General features: G+C 34.3%; 4 protein-coding genes across 5 annotated transcripts; 2 read left to right on the top strand and 2 right to left on the bottom strand.

Annotated features, from left to right (window-relative positions):
- The first annotated feature begins 1139 nt into the window (after nucleotides 1–1139).
- LOC18049204 (growth-regulating factor 7) lies at nucleotides 1140–3894 on the top strand. Of its 2 annotated transcripts, none has more exons than XM_024188396.1 (4): nucleotides 1140–1945; nucleotides 2254–2445; nucleotides 2569–2875; nucleotides 3094–3894. In XM_024188396.1, exons 1-4 carry the CDS (start codon nucleotides 1573–1575, stop codon nucleotides 3713–3715), a joined length of 1494 nt encoding a protein of 497 aa, XP_024044164.1. In that variant the 5' UTR covers nucleotides 1140–1572; the 3' UTR covers nucleotides 3716–3894. The 2 variants fall into 2 exon arrangements, with proteins under 2 accessions (XP_024044164.1, XP_006439212.1); XM_006439149.2 differs by having other exon boundaries at nucleotides 3091–3894.
- A 139-nt stretch (nucleotides 3895–4033) lies between these two features.
- On the bottom strand, nucleotides 4034–6782 carry LOC18049203 (protein IQ-DOMAIN 1). The gene is made up of 5 exons (XM_024188395.1): nucleotides 6163–6782; nucleotides 5783–6067; nucleotides 5402–5647; nucleotides 4981–5109; nucleotides 4034–4856 (listed from the first exon to the last, which is right to left on the bottom strand). Exons 1-5 carry the CDS (start codon nucleotides 6292–6294, stop codon nucleotides 4122–4124), a joined length of 1527 nt encoding a protein of 508 aa, XP_024044163.1. The 5' UTR covers nucleotides 6295–6782; the 3' UTR covers nucleotides 4034–4121.
- Nucleotides 6783–7633: 851 nt separating this feature from the next.
- LOC18049202 (uncharacterized protein At5g39865) lies at nucleotides 7634–8819 on the top strand. The gene has a single exon (XM_006439146.2). The coding sequence runs from the start codon at nucleotides 7792–7794 to the stop codon at nucleotides 8689–8691; it is 900 nt and encodes a 299-aa protein (XP_006439209.1). The 5' UTR covers nucleotides 7634–7791; the 3' UTR covers nucleotides 8692–8819.
- A 13029-nt stretch (nucleotides 8820–21848) lies between these two features.
- LOC18049201 (NAC domain-containing protein 12) lies at nucleotides 21849–23751 on the bottom strand. The gene is given in 4 exon segments (XM_006439145.2): nucleotides 21849–22336; nucleotides 22338–22825; nucleotides 23009–23292; nucleotides 23424–23751. Coding segments are annotated over 4 exon segments (1284 nt in total). The 5' UTR covers nucleotides 23608–23751; the 3' UTR covers nucleotides 21849–22008.
- Between the last annotated feature and the right edge of the window lie 816 nt (nucleotides 23752–24567).

Here is a 24567-nt window from a genome sequence, read left to right as displayed (position 1 = left end):
TCTAAACATTAAATGACTATTTTACCCATCTAAATAACCAAAAAAAATAAAATCAAATGACTTATTTGTCTACAACATACATATCGAATATGATTCTAACCTAATCAATTTGTCCCAAAAAAATAATAATAATACAAGTGCTAAAAATAGAAAACAGAGATATTGACTAAGAAGAAAGAACACTTGTTGCTGCCGATTGACGCCATTGTTGCTGCTTCTCAACCCCCACCACTACTCCTACTCATCTATAACATACATGATTATGTAACATTCGTTAAATTTCATTCAATAATAGTGAAAATTTTAGATAAAAAAATATTTTATTTTCACAATTATTGGATAAAAATTTAACCATTATTATATAATCACATATGTTAGATGATTATATAACATAACAACCTTCATAAAATAAAACTTAAAAAGAGGGAGAGAGAGAAATAGTCTCGAATAGATACGAAGTGCATGCGTGGTCTCAGAGAATCAATGCTCACCCACACAAGTAAAGATAAAGCATTAAAGCTTTGGGTTGGCTCGGCCTTGGGGCTCGTGATGACACGTCACTCTCACTGCTATCTCATCGTATTCAGCTAGCCAGCTACAAGCAACTACTGTTATTATCTAACCCCCAATATGGCTTCGACTAGGTTTAGGTTATAGGTTGCTTAAACAAGCCTGTTATAATTATAATGATGCCATGGCCATAGCCTTAGCCTTCCTTTCAACGGTCACCATCAGCAAATAATGTTCTAACATCATCATACACAGTATTAGCAGAAACATCAACTACGGTTTATATTTGAAAAAATTTCATCAAATTCCCAATTCCATGTGTCCAATCCAACAAATAAATCACCAGGAGGGAGCCCAATTGAGAATTAGTTAGTGCGTCACAATCCAAATTTTGCATTTTGGTCCCCCCTCAGTCCCACAGCAAAACAAGAAAACCAAGTGGGCCCAAACTCCCAATCTTCGATGCAACTTGCAAGCCACACTTAACGGCATGCTTGACGGAAAGTGACAATCTTGACGGGGACCGTTAGTCGATTGAGTCAAAATTAGTAAATCGGAACTTAGTTAAGTTTGCCAGAGCCAATGAGTGTTCCTCTTATCCCAGGTAGTCAAAATCAATCGAAGCGGTAACACAAAAACTTCATGCAATAATAAGATCATCAACTTATACTTAACGAGAAAAAGAGAAACGTTAGATGCGCGTCTGCGTGTGAGCGAGAGAGAGAGAGAGATATGTAAATTCTTGTCTTTATTCCATAAGAGGTGCGAATGTTGGAAGCTAAGGAACCAAAACGCATGGCTCAAAAATGGCTGCACCGCTAACCAAACCCGCTTTTATCTCCACAAAGAAAAAATAAAGAGAGTGTGGTGTTGAAGTTTTTGTTTGTGAATTATGATTTGGGTTTGAGAGATCCAGTTAAATATTTTAAATTTGTTGATGGGAAAGTTGTCTTTTTGAAGACGAATTTTAATTTCATTTTCATGGGTACAAGAAGTTAGTTATATTGTGGGGGGGAAAAGAAAGGAGCAGTAGCAAGTAATTTCGGAGGGCTGGGTTTGAGGATGCAAGAAAGCTCATCATGTTCACGTTCATGTTCCTGTACTACTAGTACTAGTAGTAGTAGTAGTAGTGCTGTTAATTATGATATTAACAATAATAATAATTATCAATCTCCTCAGTTATTGTTATCTTCTTCTTCAACTTCTTGTGAAATATTAACTGCTGGTGGTGGTGCTAGTGGTTGTGGTGGGTCCATATTATGTAACGCAAGCAATCAGGTTGCTTGTATGAGCGATATATACGATGTTGTCGGTGCTGCTTCTAGATCTGGTACCAACAGTGCAGCAGCAGTACTGGCGTCGAAGTCTTTAAGCCCTCCTTCTATTACTGATTCTTTCTTTCACTTTAATTCCTCAGCCTCAGCCTCAGCCTCAGGTAATATTACTCAAGTTCTCTCTTTTTTTTTTTCTTAAACCATGTAAATTAAGTGCCCATCCTCCTCCTTCCAAATACCCTCCACACCCCCCTCCCCCCGGCGGTATTATTAGTACTAAAGCCTAAAGAATAGAGAAAATAAATCCTTGGTCGTTTTAGCACAACTTATTGATTTCTTTTTTTCCCCGCCGGGGGGGGGGGGGGGGGGGGGGGGGGAAGGTGGCAATAGGAATGGAAAAAAAAGAATAATATAACTTTATAATAATACGTATGTTATATAAACTGTGTAAGGTGTGCAACTACTGTAGGAGAAATGGCAGCAGCAGCAGCAGCTGTGAATTTGAGATTAGCGTTTACTGCTGCTCAGTTGCAAGAACTGGAGAGACAGACATTGATATACAAGTACATGATGGCTTCTGCTCCCATTCCTCATGAACTTCTCTTACCCATAACCAAAAGCCCTTCAACTTCGAGGGTTCTTCCTTCCTGTCAACCAAATAGTACTAATCTCTTTTCCTTCCTCTTTCCAGTTATTTTAATCAAATCATTATGTTTAAAATTTCTCGATTTTATTATATATGCATGAGAGAGTTGTATTGAATCAGTTATTCTGTTCAAAATAGTGGTGCAAGGGTCAATGGAATTAAGATTGTTGAGCAATAATAGCAGCTCGGATCCAGAGCCATGGAGGTGTAGAAGAACAGACGGAAAGAAATGGAGGTGCTCTAGAGATGTGGCTCCTGAACAGAAATATTGTGAGCGCCACTCTCATAAGAGCCGTCCCCGTTCAAGAAAGCCTGTGGAATTACCAGCCCACCGAGGCCACAACAGCAGCCTTCATCAAAGTGTCCACAACAGTACCCTCAACAAGTCTTATCCAAAGTACATGGCCTCTTCTATTGCATTAAGTGAACAACAAGAACAACCAAGGTTAGTTGGGATTTCAACAATGGTGTTTTTGTGTTTTGTTGTGACTTCTATGGCTCATTTAATCATATTCTAATGTTATAATTGAATCTCAATTTTTTTACGATTCTGTCTTTGTTCCCATATGGTGTGGGACTGGGTGGGCCTTTTGGTTTGTCTTTTATACTTTATTATGTATGATGTAACTCTAGCTTGTAATTTCTGGCTTGCCCGTGAAGAAGCTTGGAATGGTTCATGAAAGGGGAGACAATGCCTGTTGCTAGTAATTCCAACCAAGAATGGCTCCAAAACACCAGCAAATACGGTGGCCATCATCATCATCATAAAGAACATCTCATCAACTCAAATAATTTGAGTGGTGATGATCTTGCTTTTGACGCTCAGCGGCTACATGACCAATACTCTTTGTTACTTAGCCCCAAAATGGTTTCCCACCATGCACAGCAAACACAGGAGACTAGGCACTTCATCGATGCTTGGTCGCTTGGACTTGGAGGGGAAAATATGGCCGATGAGGACGGAATGGGCAGCACCAGCAATTGCTTTGTTTCCTCGAATGAGAAGCTGCCACTCTCTTCCCTTACATTGTCAATGTCTGGTGGAAATGAAACTATTGAGAGAAACGAAAATGCTTTGATGGCCAGTCTCGGAACCATGGGATCAGAAAGAGAAAATGCTGGGGCTTTGAGACCCCACTGGATGAACCACGTTTCAGGAATGGGTTCACCACCTGGTGGACCATTGGCTGAAGTATTGTGCCTTGGTACTGCAAGCAGTGTTAAATCAGATTCGAATGCTGCATCTCCTCACGGCTGCAGCACTAGCACCACTACTAGCAGCTAAAAAGCTAATGCGTAAATACGTGGTGCATGCTGCAACGACTTGACTTTGAGCCCATTATGTTTTGTGTATCTACCGACTACCAGTGGAATGGAAAATGTTGGCTGTAATGAAGTTGGATTTGATCAGTTGAACATTAGCCAACAACAATCTAATTAGAAATTCCTTCAACTGTTATAGTTTGGTGTTATTACCTACTTCCATGACCAATGTTTTTATATATAATTAATATGCTTTGTGGTTTAGTAAAACTAGTACAACTAATTAGGCATACTAAATTATCATATCACCAAGCATTTACAAATTCATCCGTTGCTAAGATTCGTAAAAGGAAAATTTGAACTTGGTTAAACTTGATCTTAGCGGCATGCGAGGAATAAGATGCGGGGAAAGTATACGAGTAACTAATTTACTCCCACAGATTGAGAGAAAATCTTGATCCCGAGGGGCATGGAGAAATTTCACCACCATAACTTTCTGCATAGCAGGAAGAGTAATTTGAGAGCTGCTCCATTCCAGAACTATAGCCACCACAACCAGCCGGGACACTCTTGAAGCTGCTGCTTCTCGAGTTCTGGCAACAATGTGGCTCTGGAGCTGGATAAGAAAGGCGTTTCTTCACTGACCCGCTTCGCTCTCTCGGCAGCATTGACGTTGATGCCCTCTGCCTCGGTGCGCTCTGTGAACGAGCCTTAGCTTTGGCAGACTCAGTGGCAGCCATGTAATTAGGCATTGTAGAAGTTGCAGCAGCAACCCCATTTAATGTAGGGGTTTGTGCAGCTGAAAAACTTGTTTGTTCTTTCAGAAAGCTTCGAGGGCTAGCCAAACGGACTTGAATTGGCTTGGTTTTGCATGGAGACGGCGTGAGAGCTGGAGATTGGTGGAAAAAGAGATTTGGTTGCGCCCTGTGAAGTGGAGAGGCAATGCCAATGGAGACCGGCGGCCTTGGTTGCTTTTGGTTTTGATATTTTGGCCTGGATGCATCAGTTTCTACGGTCTTCATAATGTGGTCTCTTCTATCAGTTGAAGCTCTAGTAGCACTATTTTCCCATTGCTTAGTAGCCATCCACCGATCAAGCCATTTTGTTCTCTCATCTAGTTCCCTTTCATCACCCGCTGATGGATTCCTGCGAGACCTCCATACCTTGATAGGAATTAAGATAGTGTTATTAGAATCATATTAATAAGACTCATTATAGTTTAGTTTCCAAACCCGAAACAGAGTCGAACACTTTCTCCTTAATGAAGGAGATCGATGAGTAACTAACCTGGTTTGAGAAAGCATAAGCTAGTGTCTTTTCGCGTTTCATAACAGCTTCCTTTATCCCCTGGCTTGTACATGGATGGTCATTCCAATCGGCTATGGTAATGGTGCCACTTGCATTGTTGTTACTGGACTGTTAAAATAAACGTCTTAATTAATTCATTAAAATAAGGACTAGCTAGAGAAATTTTTAAATATCTTGTTAGCTATACAAAAAATAAATGATAATAGACATATTTGCTTTTATGAAAAATTAATATCTAAGTATTTGTTTTGTAAAATTTAGTTACACATGTGATACACGATACATGTATTAATTCATTATATTATATGTAATTTATTCTAAAACTTCTCCTATTCATCTCCAGAATATATGAAGTTTATAAACAAACAATTGACAATGAAGAGAAACACAAGTGACTTACCATTGACTTTCTACTTTTAATGTCATGAAGGTTTTTAGAGTCCCAGAAATCGTTGGTTTCAGCAAACAACGACCTTCTGCTCCCCTCATGTGAGAACCTTGTTCGTTGATCACGCACCATATCTTGAGCTCTAACCAAAGCTTGTACGCGTTTAAGAGTTAACTTGGCTTGATGTCGAACATTTTGTCCTCTCACTAAAGCCTGAAGCTTCACTAGCCCTTTGAGTGCACGCAAAGCTCTCCTTGCCTTCAATAATCAAAGTAACTATGATTTATGAACCCGATCATTATCTTTAAATACATATACATACATATACCATGCATGTATATATAATGTCATGCATATGTATCTGTGTTAATGCAATACATATATAGCACTTACTAAATAGCCTCTGAAAGATGTTTGAATAACTGTAGCAGCGTAGTGTTCCCTAACATAATTACTGGAAGCTGGCCTAGAGTGCCTAACAATCTCCATAGCCGCTGCCGCAGTAGCTGCAGCCAGTGCATATGCGCGCCCCTGCTCAGAAGCTAAAATAGGGTTCATTGGTTTTGTTGTACGAGTATTAGCACTACTAATTGCTGCCATCTTAGCTTCGCATCGTTGTAATAGTACATCATCTGTACAATCAGCCTTTCGAAAAAGCGACCTCCTTTTCTCTCTTTTCTGCACAAACTCAAAAAACATACGCAACGCCTGAAAATTTTTATTCAAGGCAGAAATTGACAGCGTGAATGCAGTGTAATGTTAGTGTTACGCACCTTTTCTTCCTCTTCCAGCTCAAATTCATCCTCTCTCCTTCTGCTGTTTCTTTTCTCATTATCATTTTTAGAAGGGGACCTAAATGCCCTTTTCACTATTGTGAACCACGAGATACCACTCTTCTTTCCCATGAAGAGTTGCAAGGCAGCTATGAATATTAATTGAATACAACGAATCTGAAGCCAGAAAGCTTTTAGCTTATATGCATGGCGATGGTGTCTTAATTTGATTTCTTCACCATTATGATCGTGAAGAATTAAAGGGAGAGAGAAAGAAAGGAGAGTGAGTAATGTTCATTTGTAAAAGTCAGGAATCTACATGGTACGAACTCCAATATGTCTGCAAATTTAAGAGCATATGGGTGTTAATTTGCTGGCGGCATTGGGGTGTGGGAAACAAAAAAAAAAACTAGAGGAGGTGTCAGAGGGACACTGTCAATAACTTTGTAATGTGTAAGAAATTATCACAGTACATGACATGAGAGACCGGAGTTTTTAATGTGGAAAAGAATCCAAAGTAAGTTTGTTGGGGATGGCTACTAGCTAAAAGCTTTTCGATTGAGCATGCTTTTATTTTACTCTTTAAGAACCAACTGACCAAACCCATTGTCATCACGTGTCTTGAGCAGCAGCTTAAGGACAAGAGAGAAAAGAGATAAGAGATTACTTCATCTATGTATTATACTATTATATATATATATATATATAGTAGTATTATTATATTATTGGATGGCAGGGTCCTCGAAGACCAAAATCGAACTTATCATCTAGTTGCTTTGACGAGGAAACCTGTTTCTTGCTTTTCTTCCGAGTAGCTGTAACTCGAAGAGTCAGGCTTCATTTCCCGGTAGCCGGTCAAACTGGGTGTCTGATTCTCTGCTGTACTTTCCAATAATGATTTATGATTCTTGTGTTCGTTCTTCAATATAAACAAACAGGTAGCAAATTAATTGACATTTTGCTGAGGATAGTAATTATAAATAATGCAAATGTTATTCACTGGTTCTGTTCTGCACCAAAAACCAATTTTGAATTTTCAAGCTGGGTCATCACTTGGACCAGAAAATTTGACTGATGCGTGGATAAAAGAGGCCCGCAATTCGTTTGAATGATTGATGAGGAAATTATTATTATTGCTTGGCAGCAAAATTTTGCAGGCACCTGAAAAAGCATTGGGCCGGCCGCCAGTGGGTCAGTCAGCACCACCACTGGGCCGAATGAGGCGTTCAATCAGGGCCCAAGGGGCCAGTCAGCACAGGCGGGGAGGTAATATTATCAAAGCCCCGAAAAGGAAACGGACTTCGAGGCTCCACTTTAGCGCCGCATTCAATTTGAATTAAAACTTTAGCGCCCAAGCCTCAAGCTCGTGTGACAGTGCCATCAAAGTTTTGAAAATTGAATGAACCCAAATCTGACAATGTTATAATGACACTTAATTAATTAATTAATTATTATTCGTAGAATTTGGACATACAATCTTTCTTTGAAGTTGTAGAGTCAGTCTTAAACTTAAACTTACCTGCCTGCAGCATGTACAAGTACAACGCCTTCTTAGAATCTCTGGTCTGATCTGATATCTCTCTCTTTCCCTCTCAGTAAAAAATTTCAAAACCAGATTGGAGAAAGACAATGGGCTGCGCCTCATCAAATTTGCTAAACCAAGAAGACGAGTTGAGTCAACTCGGTAGCTCGGCGCTGAGTCAGCACATAGTGTCGCTGACTTCCACCACCTATGGCCTCTTGAATGTGGACCCACCGGCGACGACTCCGCCGACCCGGCCACAGAGGTTCACCCTCGGATCCATACTCCCGGGCGAGCCGGTTAGGGCAGAAGTCATAAACTCCTGGGAACTGATGTCCGGTTTGGGGGAGAGCGACAACAATAGCCTGCGGAAAGCCAAAGAAAACCCAAGTGCTAACAGTGCAGTCATCAAGAGCGTATTGGAAAGATTTGAAAGAATATGCCCGCCAGATGGAGAAAATAAGGTGGTGATATACACAACGACATTGAGAGGGATACGGAAGACATATGAAGCATGCAAAGCGGCGAAATCAGTAATTGAAAATTTCGGAGTGGCGGTTAGCGAAAGGGATGTGTCAATGGATCGTGGGTTCAAGGAAGAGTTGAGGGAATTGATGATGAGGAGGAGGAGGAGGAGCAGCAGCAGCAATAATAGTAATAATAATGATAATGATAATAGTAAAGACGAAGAAGAAGCAGAGAGTAGCGTGCAACCCCTACCCCCAGTCCTACCCAGGGTGTTCGTTAAAGGGAGGTACGTCGGTGGGGCCGAAGAGGTTTTGAGAATTGTTGAAGAGGGTTGGTTCGGTGAGTTGATCGAAGGCATACCCATCAGGAAGCTCAAGGGGGTGTGTCAAGGCTGTGCTGATGTCAGGTTTTTCCCCTGTTTTCGCTGCAATGGCAGCTGTAAATTGGTCATCAACATGCAACCGCGTGGGAAGACTGCTGCCCTGAGGTGTCCGGATTGTAATGAGAATGGGTTAGTGCTTTGCCCTCTTTGTTCCTGATCGATTATTAACTAATTTTACTTGCACAGACCACAGCGTCATTATCAGTGATGAATCTTCTTGTAAGCTTTACTAGTACCAAAACCTCGCTTGCAATAATCTCACTCACTCCTCTTTCTTTCTTTTTCTTTTTCTTTTTTTTAATAAAAAAATTCATGGAATGTAGCCAGCAAACCAAGTAATCAACACATTTTCGGAACGCGCCGTAAACATCCAGAACTCTTTTCCCTGTTCCATGAATTATTTGTGTATCCCTCTGCAGTCTTAAGTTTTCTTTAAGCTGAGAATCAGATTGTTGTTCTTGCCTTTAGAATTGTGCCGATATCAATATGTTCGGCCTTTTGGGGGGAACTTAGCTTTGAAGGTCCGCCTTCTGTTATACATGGGCTTGTCTATTGTTATAGCCACAATCAACGGCCCCTCATGCAGTCTGTGATTACATCACTCGATTTATGATTACATTTTCTAATTTCTATTAGGTAGGTCTTTTGACACCCCTCAAAATTTCTTTTAAAACTCATTTTTCTTTCTGGGTAAAAAAAAAAAAAAAAAAAAAAAATTAAACTACTCAAATAACTTAACGCAAATTTAGTACATTTCCTGTTGTGAATGGAAATTCAATTAAATATTTAGATAAATTATTCTTTTAACAAACTTTTTACACCCACCTCATTTCATAATTTATATTTATCCTTTAAATTTCAGTTGAATTTTTTTTTTTGAAAAAATTATACGAATTTAGAGTTATGCAGATAGGAATTATATAATAAGAGAAAAGTTTAAAATAAATTTAATATTTCAAGACTTGTATGCAATTCAAAAAGAAATTTTCTGAGAACAATTTATAGGAAGATGATTAATTTTAATAAATAAATTATATTAATTTTAATTTTAAAAGAAGATTGATATAAGAGTTTAGAGAGGTGTTAAAAGGTCCACTCTTTTTCCAATCATAGTAAACTAAATCCATTCACTTTCTTGTTATAATGTTCTAATTCTAAACAATAATCCTAAAACTTTAAAGACCAATAAAGCAAAGCTTTTTGACTTTGTAGGCGCACCACGCACGCATCCACTGAAAAATCAATTTTCAATTGCCTCGTTCCTATTCATCAATTTGCGTTAACTTCCCAACGCAAACTCTGTCAAATTATACGAAAATTATCATTATTATAGCAATCGATCAATTTCCCAGATGTTACCTTTGGTCTGATTGTTTGGTCCCGCGTACCTAACAAGATCAATTTCTTTATGAAAGGAAAACGCAAACATTAAAAATAAATAAATAAATAAATAAAAAGGAGAAAAGGAACGAAAGAAAGAACGTGGGTGTCTAATAAATCAATCCTATAAATGATAAAATTGTTATACCCTGATTTAGTCGTATGGTGAGGTTGATTGAATACATCATCATCTGAATCAAACAAGAAAGTGAACGAACGTGGATCGTAGGAAATACGCTATAATCATATCACTTCCACTGGGACCTAAAAGCTGAAAAATGTGTTCATAATTTTTTCTCTGGCTTCGTGCGTCGCCTGTCGGTAAACCCCGTCGCCTGTCCTTAGTCCTCACGTTGTGTTTTTTTCTATACTGAATTATAATTAATGAATTACAATTAGATTATTATTGATATTTGAATTAGATTATTATAAACATTTACGCCTTTAGTTAATTATTTTATAATTAAGAGAAAAACAATTATGTCTCTTATTAAAATATGGGAACTTGATTATAAGAGTATGGATTCTATAATTTGTCTAAAATCAATTGGTTTAATGTTGTTACTTTAGACAAATCTTCCATTTTAATGCAATATATTTTATTTTGTACTATATAAAAATGTGTATTTTTTTTCTTATCTTTCAATTTATCCTTTATTTTAATAAAATAAGTGATCCCTTATTGGGATATTACTCCTTATTAAAAAACTTATAATATTTTGACATTTTTTATGTACACTATTATAATGTATAGTCTACAATATTGAAAAACATGATGTGTCAGCACTCAGCAATATTCAAAAAGTTGAGTGGAATAAAATGCATTGATTTTTAACGTAGAGTGAACACTTAATCAAACAATAAATAACATCATAAATATACAAAAATAAGAGAAAATGAGACAAACCCTGTTGTATAGAGAAAGTTATCGAACTCCCCCTCGTATTTAAAAATCCATCCAAATTCTTTTAATTTTAGTTAAGTGCCAATTTTATTTATCATTTTACAATTTTTTCTCTTAATTATAGCTATTTATCATTTTATTATTTTTCGATAAATAACTATAATTAAGGAAAAATGAGGATTAACACCCTATTGTTTAAAGAAATTAATCGAGGTTTTAGAATAGGTCCAAACCTCCTTCAGTTATAATGGAGTTAGTTTTATCTATTATGTTACTAATCTACTCCTAATCTTGATGTTAACTATAAAATTTAAATATTTTGAGAAAGTTTTTAAGTAAAAAACTTATATGCCCTTAATGATTAAATTAATTTCATAACTACTTGCAAAGTATTGACAAAAATTGTAAGTACGAGAAATATTACAACCACCCCTAATAGTTCCAAAGCAGTAGTTTAAATGAATATGAGAAATTGGATATATTTTTCTTCTTTTTTAATTTGGCGGACAATCACTCATTTTGTTGGACAAGCATAGGCTGGACCATACCATACACCTTTTGTTGTTTGCCATCATTATAATTGTTGCTTGCTTACTTGCTTATGCTAATTAAGCAATCTTAATTATTTCTCATCAAACATTAGCAAGTATATGTGATTTATTATTTTATCAATTGGTTGCTTATGTATCCCCTTTATATAGTGTCTTTTTTCTCTCTTTAATTTATTATATATTATTCATTTGTAGTTAATTATGGGTGAATTTGTTGCATTTAATTTATTATATATTATTCATTTGTAGTTAATTATGGGTGAATTTGTTGCATTTAGTCCAATTATCTATTTGGCCTTCATTTGCATTAGCTCTAGCAAAATGGGTCACTAGATCGTGTTCATGTCGTTTTAGCTTTGTGTCGTCTCAAATTTAGGTTGATTCAAATATGACCTATTTAATAATCATGTTAACATTTTTAAATCTTTACTTAACACGGAAAATAAACGGGTTATTCAATAACTCATTTAATATATAAATATTTAATAAATTTTACATTGAGCATTTGTGCATGTATCTACACAAACACACACACACACAATTTATCGATATTATAAAATATGCATATCTATCAAAATATTACACATTTTATATTATTGGAGTTTTAATTATATATATGTAAATAATTTTATATATCGATATTATAAAATATACATGTTTTCAAATATTTTATTCATTTATACTATTGAAGTTCTAAATCTAAATAAAATTTTATAAATGAAACCCTGTGTATATGTTCATCTTTACAAAAAGATAAAAAAATAAAAAAACAGAGAGTCATGTCCAATACTTGAGTTTTGATAACAAGTGCCTATAAATTAATTTATACTAGAAAATATAATTATGTCATTAATCGGTAATGGGTCAAGAATTTTAACCCTAACCTGACACAGAAAAAAATTGTGTCGACTTGGACTCGATTTATTTAATAATTGCGTCAAATTTTATGATCCATAGCCATTTATTTATATCGTATTCGTGTCGAGTACTCGGGTCGTGTCAAATTTTACCAACTCTAATTTTGCATGTTTATTTGGATCTTCAATTGTTTTTCTTTTTCTTTTTTAGAGGTATACTTAGAATCTTCGATTTCAGACATTTAGGGCATGTTTTGGTATGTTACATTGGTTTATGCAACTTTTATGACATTTCTCCTACTTGTAATTTTTCTTCATACTTTGCAATTCGTTATTAAATAAATTTGATAATTAAGGGGATATAAGTTTTTTTGGTTAAAAATGCTCAAAATATTTAAATTTTATGACTAACATTAAAACTAAGGGTAAAATAATAAAATGATATACAAAACTAACATCATCATATCTGCAGGAGTGTTTGGACATATTTTAAAATATAAGGGTGGTTCATTTAGTTTCTTTAAATAACTGGGAGGTCATCCTCATTTTTCCTTAATTAATTCCATTGTTAAATGTATATAAGTCATTTTCTTTTATTCATACTCCCAAAATATGTAAACTTTACGGCTAGTAAGACCAAAATAGTAAAATGACAAATAAAGTAGACGGAGACTTGGACGAGTTCCAAAACACGAGCATAGCCGTGATTAATTACTTTCTCCAAATAACACGGTTTGGCGGTTCGGCTCGTCCAGTTATTGATTCGAGAAAGTGTAAAATGGCTTTATTTTGCTAATGATAAGAATTTGATTGGTTATAAACATGTTTGGGTGCTAGGTGATGGGCTTCAACTAGAATATTTCAAAATTCAACGACAAAATTTAAGAAATTTGAATAAAATACTTTCGCATGAATAAGTTATAAGACATGGGGCATAATTCTAATAATTCCCTGTGATGACCGAATCTTGCCACCATATATTGCATTGGGACATATACTTAATTTCATAATGTGTTCATTGACGACAGTGATGCTTCAACGACCGTCCACTATATTGCTCTCGCAAATACGAAATTCTTCTGAAATATAATTAATTGCAACAAAATGCTGTACAGTGTTTTGCTTGATTTTGGCTGTACACATTCCAGTAAATTAAAAATGGGTCTTTTAGTCCAAGTTCTATGGTGATGTGTTTATTGCTGAGGCAGAAGCAATCCAATGGGGGCTTCAACTTGCAGGGAATGCTTGTATAGAGTCCTTGATTATGGAATCAGATGCGCAAGAGGTTGTTAAGTTAGTTAACAAAAGTCGGGGCTGCAGATCCGAAATTTTTTGGACCATTTCAGAGGTGCAGAGAGTTTTGAAGAGCTTTAGCTCAGTTTGTGTCCAATATACTCATATATCTTGTAATGCACTAGCCCACTCTTTAGCTAAATTAACTCTAGAGAAGCTCGAAACTATTGTTTGGATGGGTTCATACCCTCCCCACTTGTTGTTCTTGTTTTCTTCTTTAAGTTGAAATGAAGATACTTTCCATTCAAAAAAAAAAAAAAAGTCTTTTAGCAAATATGGTGGAGCCTTAGAAACGTGATTACTTTTTAATGCACCCACTGTATGGACAAATATTTATACATCTTTTCGAAGACATCCCAATTTCCATTAGTTATCTCCTTTATTTGATAATGAAAGAACATTAATCTTATCTTATAATAATTTGAATTTCAACTTGTGGGTACTCCGGATTTATATAGGTAGATAGGCCATTTGGTGACATTCCTTTTTCAATGAACGAAATATTAATCACTTCTTCCACTAGAGCAATCATTAGCACACGAAACTTTTATAATTTTTCTCATATGTGGTCCTCCTAATCATTCATAACTTCCTTAGGTATTAGTTTTTGCTCCTTATAAACTCTAAAAATGACAATAAACCACAAACAAAATTGTACACTTTATTAACCTATTAGAATTTAGTTGGTTAGTTAATTTTTTATATGAGTTGTAACTCTTGACCTCTTAATTTCATTGCAAGAAATGGTTAGGTATCAGTTGATATAGCAAAAAAAATGACTAAAGAGTTGGACTATTGCACCTCTCTAATTCCACATGAAATCCCTATTTCAGTTATATTTATTTTATGTTCGAAATATTATTTTTTATTTTAAATCTACTTCTAATTTATTATTTAATTTTTCTGTTGTTAAAACTCAAAGTAGTATTGTGATATTTTTCATTTCTTTTGTAACCTTATTATTACTCTACACATAAATTAAAAAGTTTTTTTGATGATGAATTTTTTTATTTTAATCATTGGCTTAACTTATAGATATTTTAAATTATAATTTAAACAATCTTAAGTGTGTGTGTGTGTATATATATATATATATATATATATATATATATTTTCAAACCTTTTCAGGTTTCGAAGACTAGTCAAAAGCTTGTTCAGGAGTCAAAATCAGATTTTGCTAAAGCCATTAGAGAACAATTAAATAGGATAGAAGCTGCTTCTTCCTCATCTAGCAAAATTCAAATAGCCCCTGATACTCCTCAATCTAGTAAGATTGGAGTATTAGAACAAGACCAAATGTCTACAACCTCTTCTGATCTAGAAGCCTTTAAAGAAGAACATACCCCAAAAGCCAATAAAATCCATTGGGAACTAGCCCTTCCCACTGTCAAGTCTCCACCTGATTTGACCATAGACAACAGGCCTAGTGCATTAAATCAGTCTCGATATAATGCATCCTCTGTCTATGAGTGGAATATAGATGGAATGTCCGAGTATAACATCCTAGGATTGTTGCAACAGATGACCATGGCAGTCAATGCCTCTAAAACCCAATCAGGAACTTCTGACAAAGCCATTGCAGAGATTCTTATTGCAGGTTTTACAGGTCAACTTAAAGGTTGGTGGGATCACCTTCTCACCAAGCAGCAACAATTAGAAATCCTAAATGATATCCAAATAGATGAGAATGAAGCCCCTATTCTTGACGAGTTTAATAACCCTATTCAGGATGCCGTAACCACCCTGATCCTAACCGTATCCCTCCATTTCATAGGTGACCCTTCTCACTTTAGAGATAAAAATGTTGAGTTACTACATAATTTGAGATGTAGGAAACTTAGTGAATTCCAAGATTACAAAACCACCTTCTTCACCAGACTCTTTCTAAGAGATGATGCAAATCATATAACCTGAAAAGAGAAGTTCTTAGCAGGTTTACCTACTCTTCTTGGCGAAAATGTTAAATCTTCTTGTCCTCAAAAGATTTCATGAGAAAACAAAAGAAAGACTTTCTGCCGCCAACAATTGCTTATCAAGATATTCTTTTTGAAGATTTGGATCAGAAATATGTTTTACGAGCGCAAGAAAAGTTTCTTGGTCTTTAGTCAAAACATTGATTTTCTTTAAATAAAAATCTGTTTCAGAATCACTACTGCTGGATGCAGAGGTATCTGAGTCAATAAGCTCATCGACCTGAAGGGGATCACTATCTCCTGACATGGAAGACTCAGAGTCAGAAGACTCTAAAAGAAGAGGGGCAATTTTGGAGAGGATTTCTTCATCAAGGCCAAGTTCAAAAAGCTTTCGATTCATTCTGCAATACTTTGCAGTATGGCCTTTTATACCACACTTGTGGCATATGGCTTCTTTGTAGTTGAAAGGGGCTTTGTGTTTAGGTTTAAATTTCTTTTTCTTAGAGAAGTTGGTCTTCTTGTAAGGCCTCTGAGGTTTCTTATAAGAAGATTCTCTAAGTTTCTGGAATGGCTTCCTATAGCTTTTGGATTTGTAATGTCTCTTGTGAGGTCTGGAAGAACACTTACCATTACAATTTTTGGAAGTGGAAGTTTTAAAGGGGTCATAATTGAATTGTTTACAGAAACTGCCTAATTCTTGCTTAGATTTCCTAAGCTCCCATTTAAGTCGTTTCTATAATTTCAAATCTTGACAGATCTTTAAACCTTATTTATTGACAAAACTAACTAGTTCACCATAAGTGAGGCTCATCATAAGGAATACGATTGTCATGAAGGGCTTTAATGGAATTTCTAACCTTTTCGCCAAGTAGAGTAGGTAAACCTGCTAAGAACTTCTCTTTCCAGGTTATATGATTTGTATCATCTCTGAGAAAGAGTCTGGCGAAGAAGGTGGTTTTGTAAAAAGATATATATATATAATCAATAAGAAATATGAAAGGAATAAGAGATTATTCTAAATTTCTACAATTTATTTTAGTTAAATAGAAAGTAACAGGTAGAAAATTAAAAATAAAAAGGGCAAAAGCCCATTTAGTCCCTGTATTTTAAGATTAGTGTCCATTTAGTCCCTATATTTTTAAAAATGCCTCGAAACATCTATGTCATTAAAGTATTGATACCCCTACCGTTACTTTTTATTTCTTTTGGTTTACTTTTACAAAATTACCCTTTTATAATAATTTTTTTGTTTGGATATTAATAAAAAATAATAATTAAATTACCAATTTAACCCTAAAAAATTATATTAATTTTTTTGCAAGCACCATTTGCGCACTTGGTAGTTTGCATACAATTTTTGACAATTAAATTTTTGACAATTAAAAATTAATAGAATTTTTTAGCATTAAATTAGTAATTTAATTTTTTTATTAATGTCCAAACAAAAAAATTATTATAAAAGGGTAATATTATAAAAGTAAGCCAAAAGAAATAAAAAATAACGGTATGGGTATCAATACTTTAACGACATGGATGTTTCGAGACATTTTTAAAAAAATAAGGACTAAATGGATACTAATCTTAAAATACAGGGCTTAAATGGGTTTTTACCCTAAAAAAAAGGATTGGTTGCGAATGTAAGTAATTTGTTGGAAAATGAAATCTATGTGTATTTAATTCTTATTTGTCTCTAACTGTAATATTATTTGAAATAGAGTTTCGTAAGGATATGAAAGGATGCCAATAGCTTCACTCTTGACTGAAACTCCTGTTTTATTTGATGACATTAATCAAAATCATTTTTATGTTAATAATAATTCTATTAATTGTTACATTTGTCTCTCTAAATTTATGTCAACATCCATTCATCTTTTACCTATCAAATTTTTTCTATTACAAATAGATTGAATAAGAATTGTTTAACACTGATGTGAAGAGCTTAATTTACAATATTTAAGACATGAAGAAGAAATGGTTAATTTCACAAAGCAAATGGCATTTTGGTTAATTTCCTTAAGAATTATGATTGTTTCGGTGAGCATATAAGCAATCGGTAATGTTACAAACTTAAGATACATACATATATTGAGATACATAGTTGTATCTTAAATGATGTGTGACATTTGACATATCATGCAGTGTTAGATATTTTATCATATTAATAATTGATAATAAAATCAGTTAACATTTAAGACCCGTTTGGGGCAGTTGCTCCCCAGGCCAATTCTAGGGGAATTAAAAACAGTAACTAAGTTACAATATATATAACTCACATCAAACCATAAGTAGTTTTTTATGACCATTTAATTGTTTGATTAACAGCAATTGAGTCATACAAAAGAAATAATTATAAGTAAATGTAAGTTAGATATGTTGTAACTTCATAAGACCCAACATTATATATAACAAATGATAATCGGTGACCCTTACCGGATAAGTATGTAGCATTACTTTTACCGTTGAGTTGGTGTGTTAAAAGAGCATTGAATTGTGAACGAATGCAATAAGTATTCCGACGAAAATCAGATTTAAATAATGGATTAATTTGACCTAATCGTCAATCAATTATTTAGGTTTATAAATACTTTGTATTAGATGCACTTGACTGTGGGGAATATCCTGAACAGTGAATATCTTCTTCTGCTAAATTATTAGATAATTAACTGTTAATATCTTCACAACATATTAACTTAGATGTTGATAGTACTTATTAAAATGCGATTTGTAAGCCGCCGATAAATATTGTCTTAGGCATAAGGAATCCACAACACTTCCAACCGGCCGTCACATGGAAAATTAATAAGTTGTCCGAATGATACATATCTGTTTGTGAGTTGTTTTTCAATTTTTTTTTTAAAAAAATTGGGTATATTGTCCTTTATCCAAATATAGTGAGCTTATTGAGGTAAGCATCCTTTATCATTGAGTCCAATTTTACAAAACACATAATTCAAGTCTCTTTTCAAAATGAAATGATGTAAATTATGGAATCAAAATTTTTTTGGGCAGTATTCATACTCCACAATTTGAACACTGTTAAATAATTAGATATAAATAAAATTTAATAAAAGATAATTATCTGACAGTACTATTCAGATTATGGGACATACTTACAAGTTAATTAAAACACTAAATTAAAGTGATATCTTTATTTGGTTTAAATAGAATTTAAATTCATTCTCGTTTAGGGATGTCAACATTAATTAATCCTAATACTAATTTTACTTCTGTTCTATGACTCTTGATTTAATAATCCTAATATAGGGTGTTGCATCAATTAGCAAGCGTATTTTTTGAGAAAAGTAATATAATGATGAGTAGAGTTGAAAACTAAAATAAAATAAAGCAATTAAAATTAAAATAAAGATGGAAGTAGTAACAAAAATCATCAAGAGATTAAGACAATAGAACATATGAATTTACCATAATCAATCCAATTTAATCTCTACATCTATATTATTAAAAATTATTACCCATGTTGACTGAGAATTTCCCTAATCTATTTAATACCCTCTCTCAATTAATATCAAGAATATCCTAAAAACTATTAAGCCACTACATCTTTATGTGAATTTATATATGTAAAGATTTGATAAGTTCTATGGAAACTCTTAAATAAATTTGCATGAATGAGGTTAGCACATCACTATCTTCTATGTAATTCATGGTATCCATTACGCAGACCAAAATCATATAAATATTCTCTCGATCTTATTATGTATCCTAAAATTATTTAAATATTGGTAAGATATTTAAAAACTTTGAGCACAATAATAAACTCTTAATTATAGAATAATAAACTAACAAAAACACAAATTTATGGAAATAAATCTTCATAGTAAGACTATATCCTTACTCTAATAAAATAAATTATTTCATCACAAAATTAAGAAAATCTATAAATTTAATGGCGAACATTCAAACAAAGGAGTTGAAAAAGAAATGAAACTCAATTATGTCTTCGATCGGCTTTTCTTGCTATCGGATTCTCCTCATGCAATTGCTCCTTCTCCGCTTTCTCCCGGCTTTTGCTTCTTAACTAAAAATGTTGAAGCCGCCTTGCTCAAATCCTTAGGTTAGAAATGATTTAAATTAGATGCACCAAATTTTCAATTTCCTCTTAATTCACGTGCACATCATTTACTTTTAATTTTTAAGCCCAATATTTTAATTACATTATAGCCATTTGCTTCTTCTGGGCTTCACGTGAATACTTAAATTGTAACGCACAATTTGTTTCCTTAAATCATTAATCTTGCGCCGATTTATTCGCGAAATTCAAATTGATTTCCTCTATATTCTCAAAATACACTTCCAATGATAAAATATGAAAATCAAAATATAATTATTATAATAAAAAATTCATGAATCTTATTTAGAGAAACATTAAAATATTATATATAATACATAGAAGCACATCACACGGTAGTTAACTACTTAGGTAACATATCTTAAGCCACCAATATTGAAGGAACCCATTATTATAATTGCTGATATTAAACCCCATTATTAATTTCAATAGTTATGATTATAAGTTAATTAAAAAAAATTTCAAAATGTTTAGGTATCTTTGCTATAAATTGGGTTAATACATAAAATGAGACCATTGAAGTTGGCAACTTTCCAGTATGTTTTCTGGCAGTTCAGCAATCTGGCTTTTTGTAAATATAATTTTTTTTTCTATAAGTATGTTATTGACTTATTTTGTTGAGATTCTATGATCGGATGCAGTTTCCATGTAGAAGAAACCACCACCATTGGACATTGATATGATATCTCTTTGGTTTTACTGTAAAAGCGGGGATCAGTATTAATTAATTAACGTTGTTGAATGATTTTAAATGTTTGACGAATTTATGTGAACATGCAAGAAGGTCAGCAAGTAACGTAAAGCTATATTATTCATAAATCGACAACACGATAGATCAATAGCGCTAATGAATGCTTTAAATTTATAACTGATAATAAATTTCCAAAAAATGCTTCTTAATTACACTAAAGAAATAAGCTAGGCATTCTAATTTTAAGTCGGTGAAATAATGTAATTCATTCGCTTAAAATTTATAAAAAAAATCATCAGCTATTTAGTGAATAATACATTACATGTTACATCATTTAAGATTAAATATTATAATGTGTATCATAATTCAAGGAATAATCCTATGATGTGAATTAAGCTATAGTTTTTTTGTTTTTGAGTCTTAAACAAGCAACATTTGTGTAGGAAAAAATGGAACCAAACGCTTTCTCTGTATGCTAGCATGGCAACATGTTTTGTTGAGAAATGTTAGCTTTCAACATCTCTCGAGTTTCGTCTCAAATTAACCCAAATTCAAATGTTGATTGTGAAGAATGATCACTTTTGAGTCTCTACTCAGCGTTTTGCCATCTTAGATGAAACTCTACGGAATTAGTCAAATTACAATAATTTTTACGCAAAAATTTCTTTTACAAATTTGGGAACTTCGTGTAGTTTTCAAGTTCTGCAACATTAATTGTCTTGATCACGTGCCCTCAATATTCCTTAAACAATAACATTTATTTTTTGTAGCTTTAAAAAAATTAAAAAATCAAAGGTATAAACCGAGAAGGCTAGATATCCTATTATTTTATTCAGTTGATTCTATACATCTATAATTTTATCGCAACACGTGAGTGCATACTCATCCAGAGAGTTGCTTCGTAAAATATAATGCGATATGCTTAAACGTACTATTGTAACCTCTATAACCAATAAATTTTCATGTTATATCATGCTTTTTTTGTTTTCTGTCATTCGATCAACTTTCACTGTAATGAACATTTTGTCCCTTTGAAAGAAAAAAAAATTCATTTTCTTATTAAATAATACTTATAAGTCCAATTTCAACCAAGGATAAGAAAAGCACATATGGTATGTCTATTAAATTCATATGAACTATATATATTACAAAGCTAGTCAACTTTTTCATGAGTGTATTTATTTGTTAAATTATATATTAGTAAAATCTCAAATTTCTTGGATGAAAACGAGAAGTCTGAAATTTGGATCTTGCTCACTTGAGTGGGGAGAAAATTGAGAATGGGTTGCATTAGGCAACAACTATATAAAAATATCTGTGTGTGTTGATCTTCACAAGATACTTACGGTAACGTTAGGTGAGACCCCATGATCTCACTCATCTTCGACAGCACAATAACGAATTGATTAAATGGGAATGACCTTTTACCAATGCGACCCAGCCAAGTGGAAGTGGGTATCGTTATTCATGTGAGTGAGACCCAAATCCTAGCTGCTTTAAAAAGTCAACAATGTGATATAATTAACTTGTCGAGCTTTTCAATATTGTTAACGAAATCGGGAAAGACCTTAAGCCATTTTGATATGATTACATAGGTAGAAAGAGTTTGTCTCAGCACCCATAACAACGGTGAATATATATTAGACAAAATGGTCTATGATTTATTTATTTGTGCGATACACGTATTATCTAATGACATATATACCTAGACTTCATTCAGGAGGCTTCATTCTAAAATATATATATATATATGTAAACTGGTAGGAACGTATCTTCTTGGTCAGTAATGCTGCTGTTATACCGACAAGTGGCATAATGGGTCTGATGATGACGGTGATGATGATGATTTGGTGAAGCTGCTCCACAGATCATTGTCGTTGTTATAGACTTGATTTGATCTCTGTGAATTATGTAAATGATCATGATCGCCAGGACAAAAATTGAAAACCGCATTAGAGTCACTAAAACAAGATAGCTGCTGCTTTGATGAGTCAATAACCTGACCATTAAGCTGAGATGCCACAAGCCTATCAAGAGCAACCCAGTCATTGAGGCCGGTACTTTTGGTTGTATCAGAGGCGCCACAGCCAATGCCTGCAGCCTCAGCAGATCCAGCCATCGAATTCATCAATAATGGGAGAGCAAGATTTCAACATACGGTCTTGGTCAAAGGGAGAAGTACTGTTGATGGGGATTGATGGGCCGTCCAGCTCAAGCCTAGGAAGATGCATGAATCGTTCTTGAAGTAACTCGGTGATGCTTGAGTTATTATTATTGATATTTGCAGTAAGCGTTATTCTCATGTCGTCATCATCGTCATCGTTGCTGTTCATGATCGTGGTGTTTGATGATGAGCCGCCGTTAACTTTCTCCATCTTGCAAGAGCCTGATCCCATGTATAAAAGTAATTGATTGAGGACAGCATCGTTGCTGGAACCAATCAGCATGTGCGACTTATTATTTGAATCCATTACTGAAGTGGAGGTTATTGTCCTAGGGCTCTCTAGGGTTTTCTGATAATTCTTCTTTCTAAATACTCGGCAAACCACCCATCCATCTTCAGGAATGGACTCCGACGACTCTCCCATTATTGATGAATTCGATGGCTGGATCTGTTCACATATGCATAAATACATGCTTATAATTAATCTATTGTGTTATTAAGATATAAGAAACTTAATTACCTTTAAGTAATTAAATTAAATAGCTAGATTAAAGAAATTAATTAATTAACGAAGAGAAATAGGAGGTCCTTTTAATTTAATTTGAATTATGTTGGGAGTATTCATTCTTACATTAATGATTATATCTTGCTGCTGGTTATTGCTTTCTTCGAGTCTGTACTCGTGCATGATCCAGTCAGACTTTTGTCCGTGGGGAGCTCGTCCCTTGTAAAATACAAGGGTCTTTCTTAATCCGATTCTTCTAAATCCACTGTAAATGATCTTGTCTCGGCCGGTCGCCTTCCAGAATCCAGCCGCCGTTGCTCGGTTTGTTCTTGTCCCTGTCGGATATTTCTTGTCCTTGTGACTGAAAAAGTACCAATCGTTCTGTGGCGTTGATCCTATTTTGCACTTTTCTACAAAAACCAAATTAAAAAATCCCATGAATATCATTTATATAAAGACCAAGAAACATATATATCAAGTAATCAATTAATTATAGAGATGAGATGCGATGCGATGAAGATAATGATGTTACGTACGGTACCTTGTATGTCCCAAGGCTCAAGTTTGTTAAGATCAACTTCGCGAATGACATCGAGGTCAATCTTTTCATAGGCCACTTTCTTCCTCAGATAGTAATGGAGAAGTTCCTCTTCCGTTGGATGAAACCGAAACCCCGGAGGAACTTGAGACTGGCCATTAATGGATAGATTCATATCTTCTAGCATTATCTAGCTAACTTATTTCAAATAATCAATTAAAGTGAAAGATATATGCATATATATCTTTTCTTTAGATCATACTGGCTAGTGGGCTCAAAGAGAAACTAGAGAAGCTGCTGCTAGGTAGCTGGAAAGAGAAATGAATTAAGGACAACAAACAAAGTGTAGGGCTGGTGATGTTGTGCGTAAAATGAAATTGCAAATGAATGATAATTTATAATAGAGGTAGGGCATGAGAATGGTCCAAAACATGCATGAAAAAGTTTAGGTATCATGGCCATTTGTGTACTTGGTCTTCCAGAAGAGCACCAACCACCTAAAAAATTTAACTACTGAAGACTAAAGAGAGAGAAATTTAAAGAGGGCCCACAATTAATATAGGTACTAACTGTGGGGACACCCGTTGGAGGGCAACAATTTAACTTTTATTTTTTAAAATAAAAATAACAATAATAATCAAGTAAAATATATTTACATGTGGAAGCGGGGGGCACGCCTCCATCTAAACTGTGACCTTCGACCTTAATATCTATTTGAAAACCACCTGAAACCACCACTTATATTTATCTTGAAAGTTGAAAGAATCTCTCGTGCTCTATTTTTCCTTTTTCCTTTTTCTTCTTATATATATATATATATATATATATAAAACATGACTTGTTTTACTTGTGCAACCACCTCATCAAACGACAAGAGCTATCCCTCAGGATAGAGATTGGAGATAAATATATGATGGGTTCGGAGCCACTGAGCTTTCAATATGGCCCCCGCCCCCTCTTTCGGAAACCACGCATCATGGCTTTTCTCTGTATATAACTTCAAGTTAATTTTCTTCTCTTTTTTTTTTATCCGTCCTCTACTTTGAACTTAATTTCTTACACTTTCATTGCAATGACCAACCACCGGACAACAGATATCATGAACAATATATAGTTTGAAAGGAGCACGTGTCATTTTATTACTTAC

The sequence above is a fragment of the Citrus clementina genome, unplaced genomic scaffold (genome assembly GCF_000493195.1).
Source record: "Citrus clementina cultivar Clemenules unplaced genomic scaffold, Citrus_clementina_v1.0 scaffold_3, whole genome shotgun sequence".
NCBI classification, from domain to species: Eukaryota; Viridiplantae; Streptophyta; class Magnoliopsida; order Sapindales; family Rutaceae; genus Citrus; species Citrus x clementina.
Note: the sequence above shows the minus strand (reverse complement) of the source record. Positions and strands in the feature narration are given on the sequence as shown.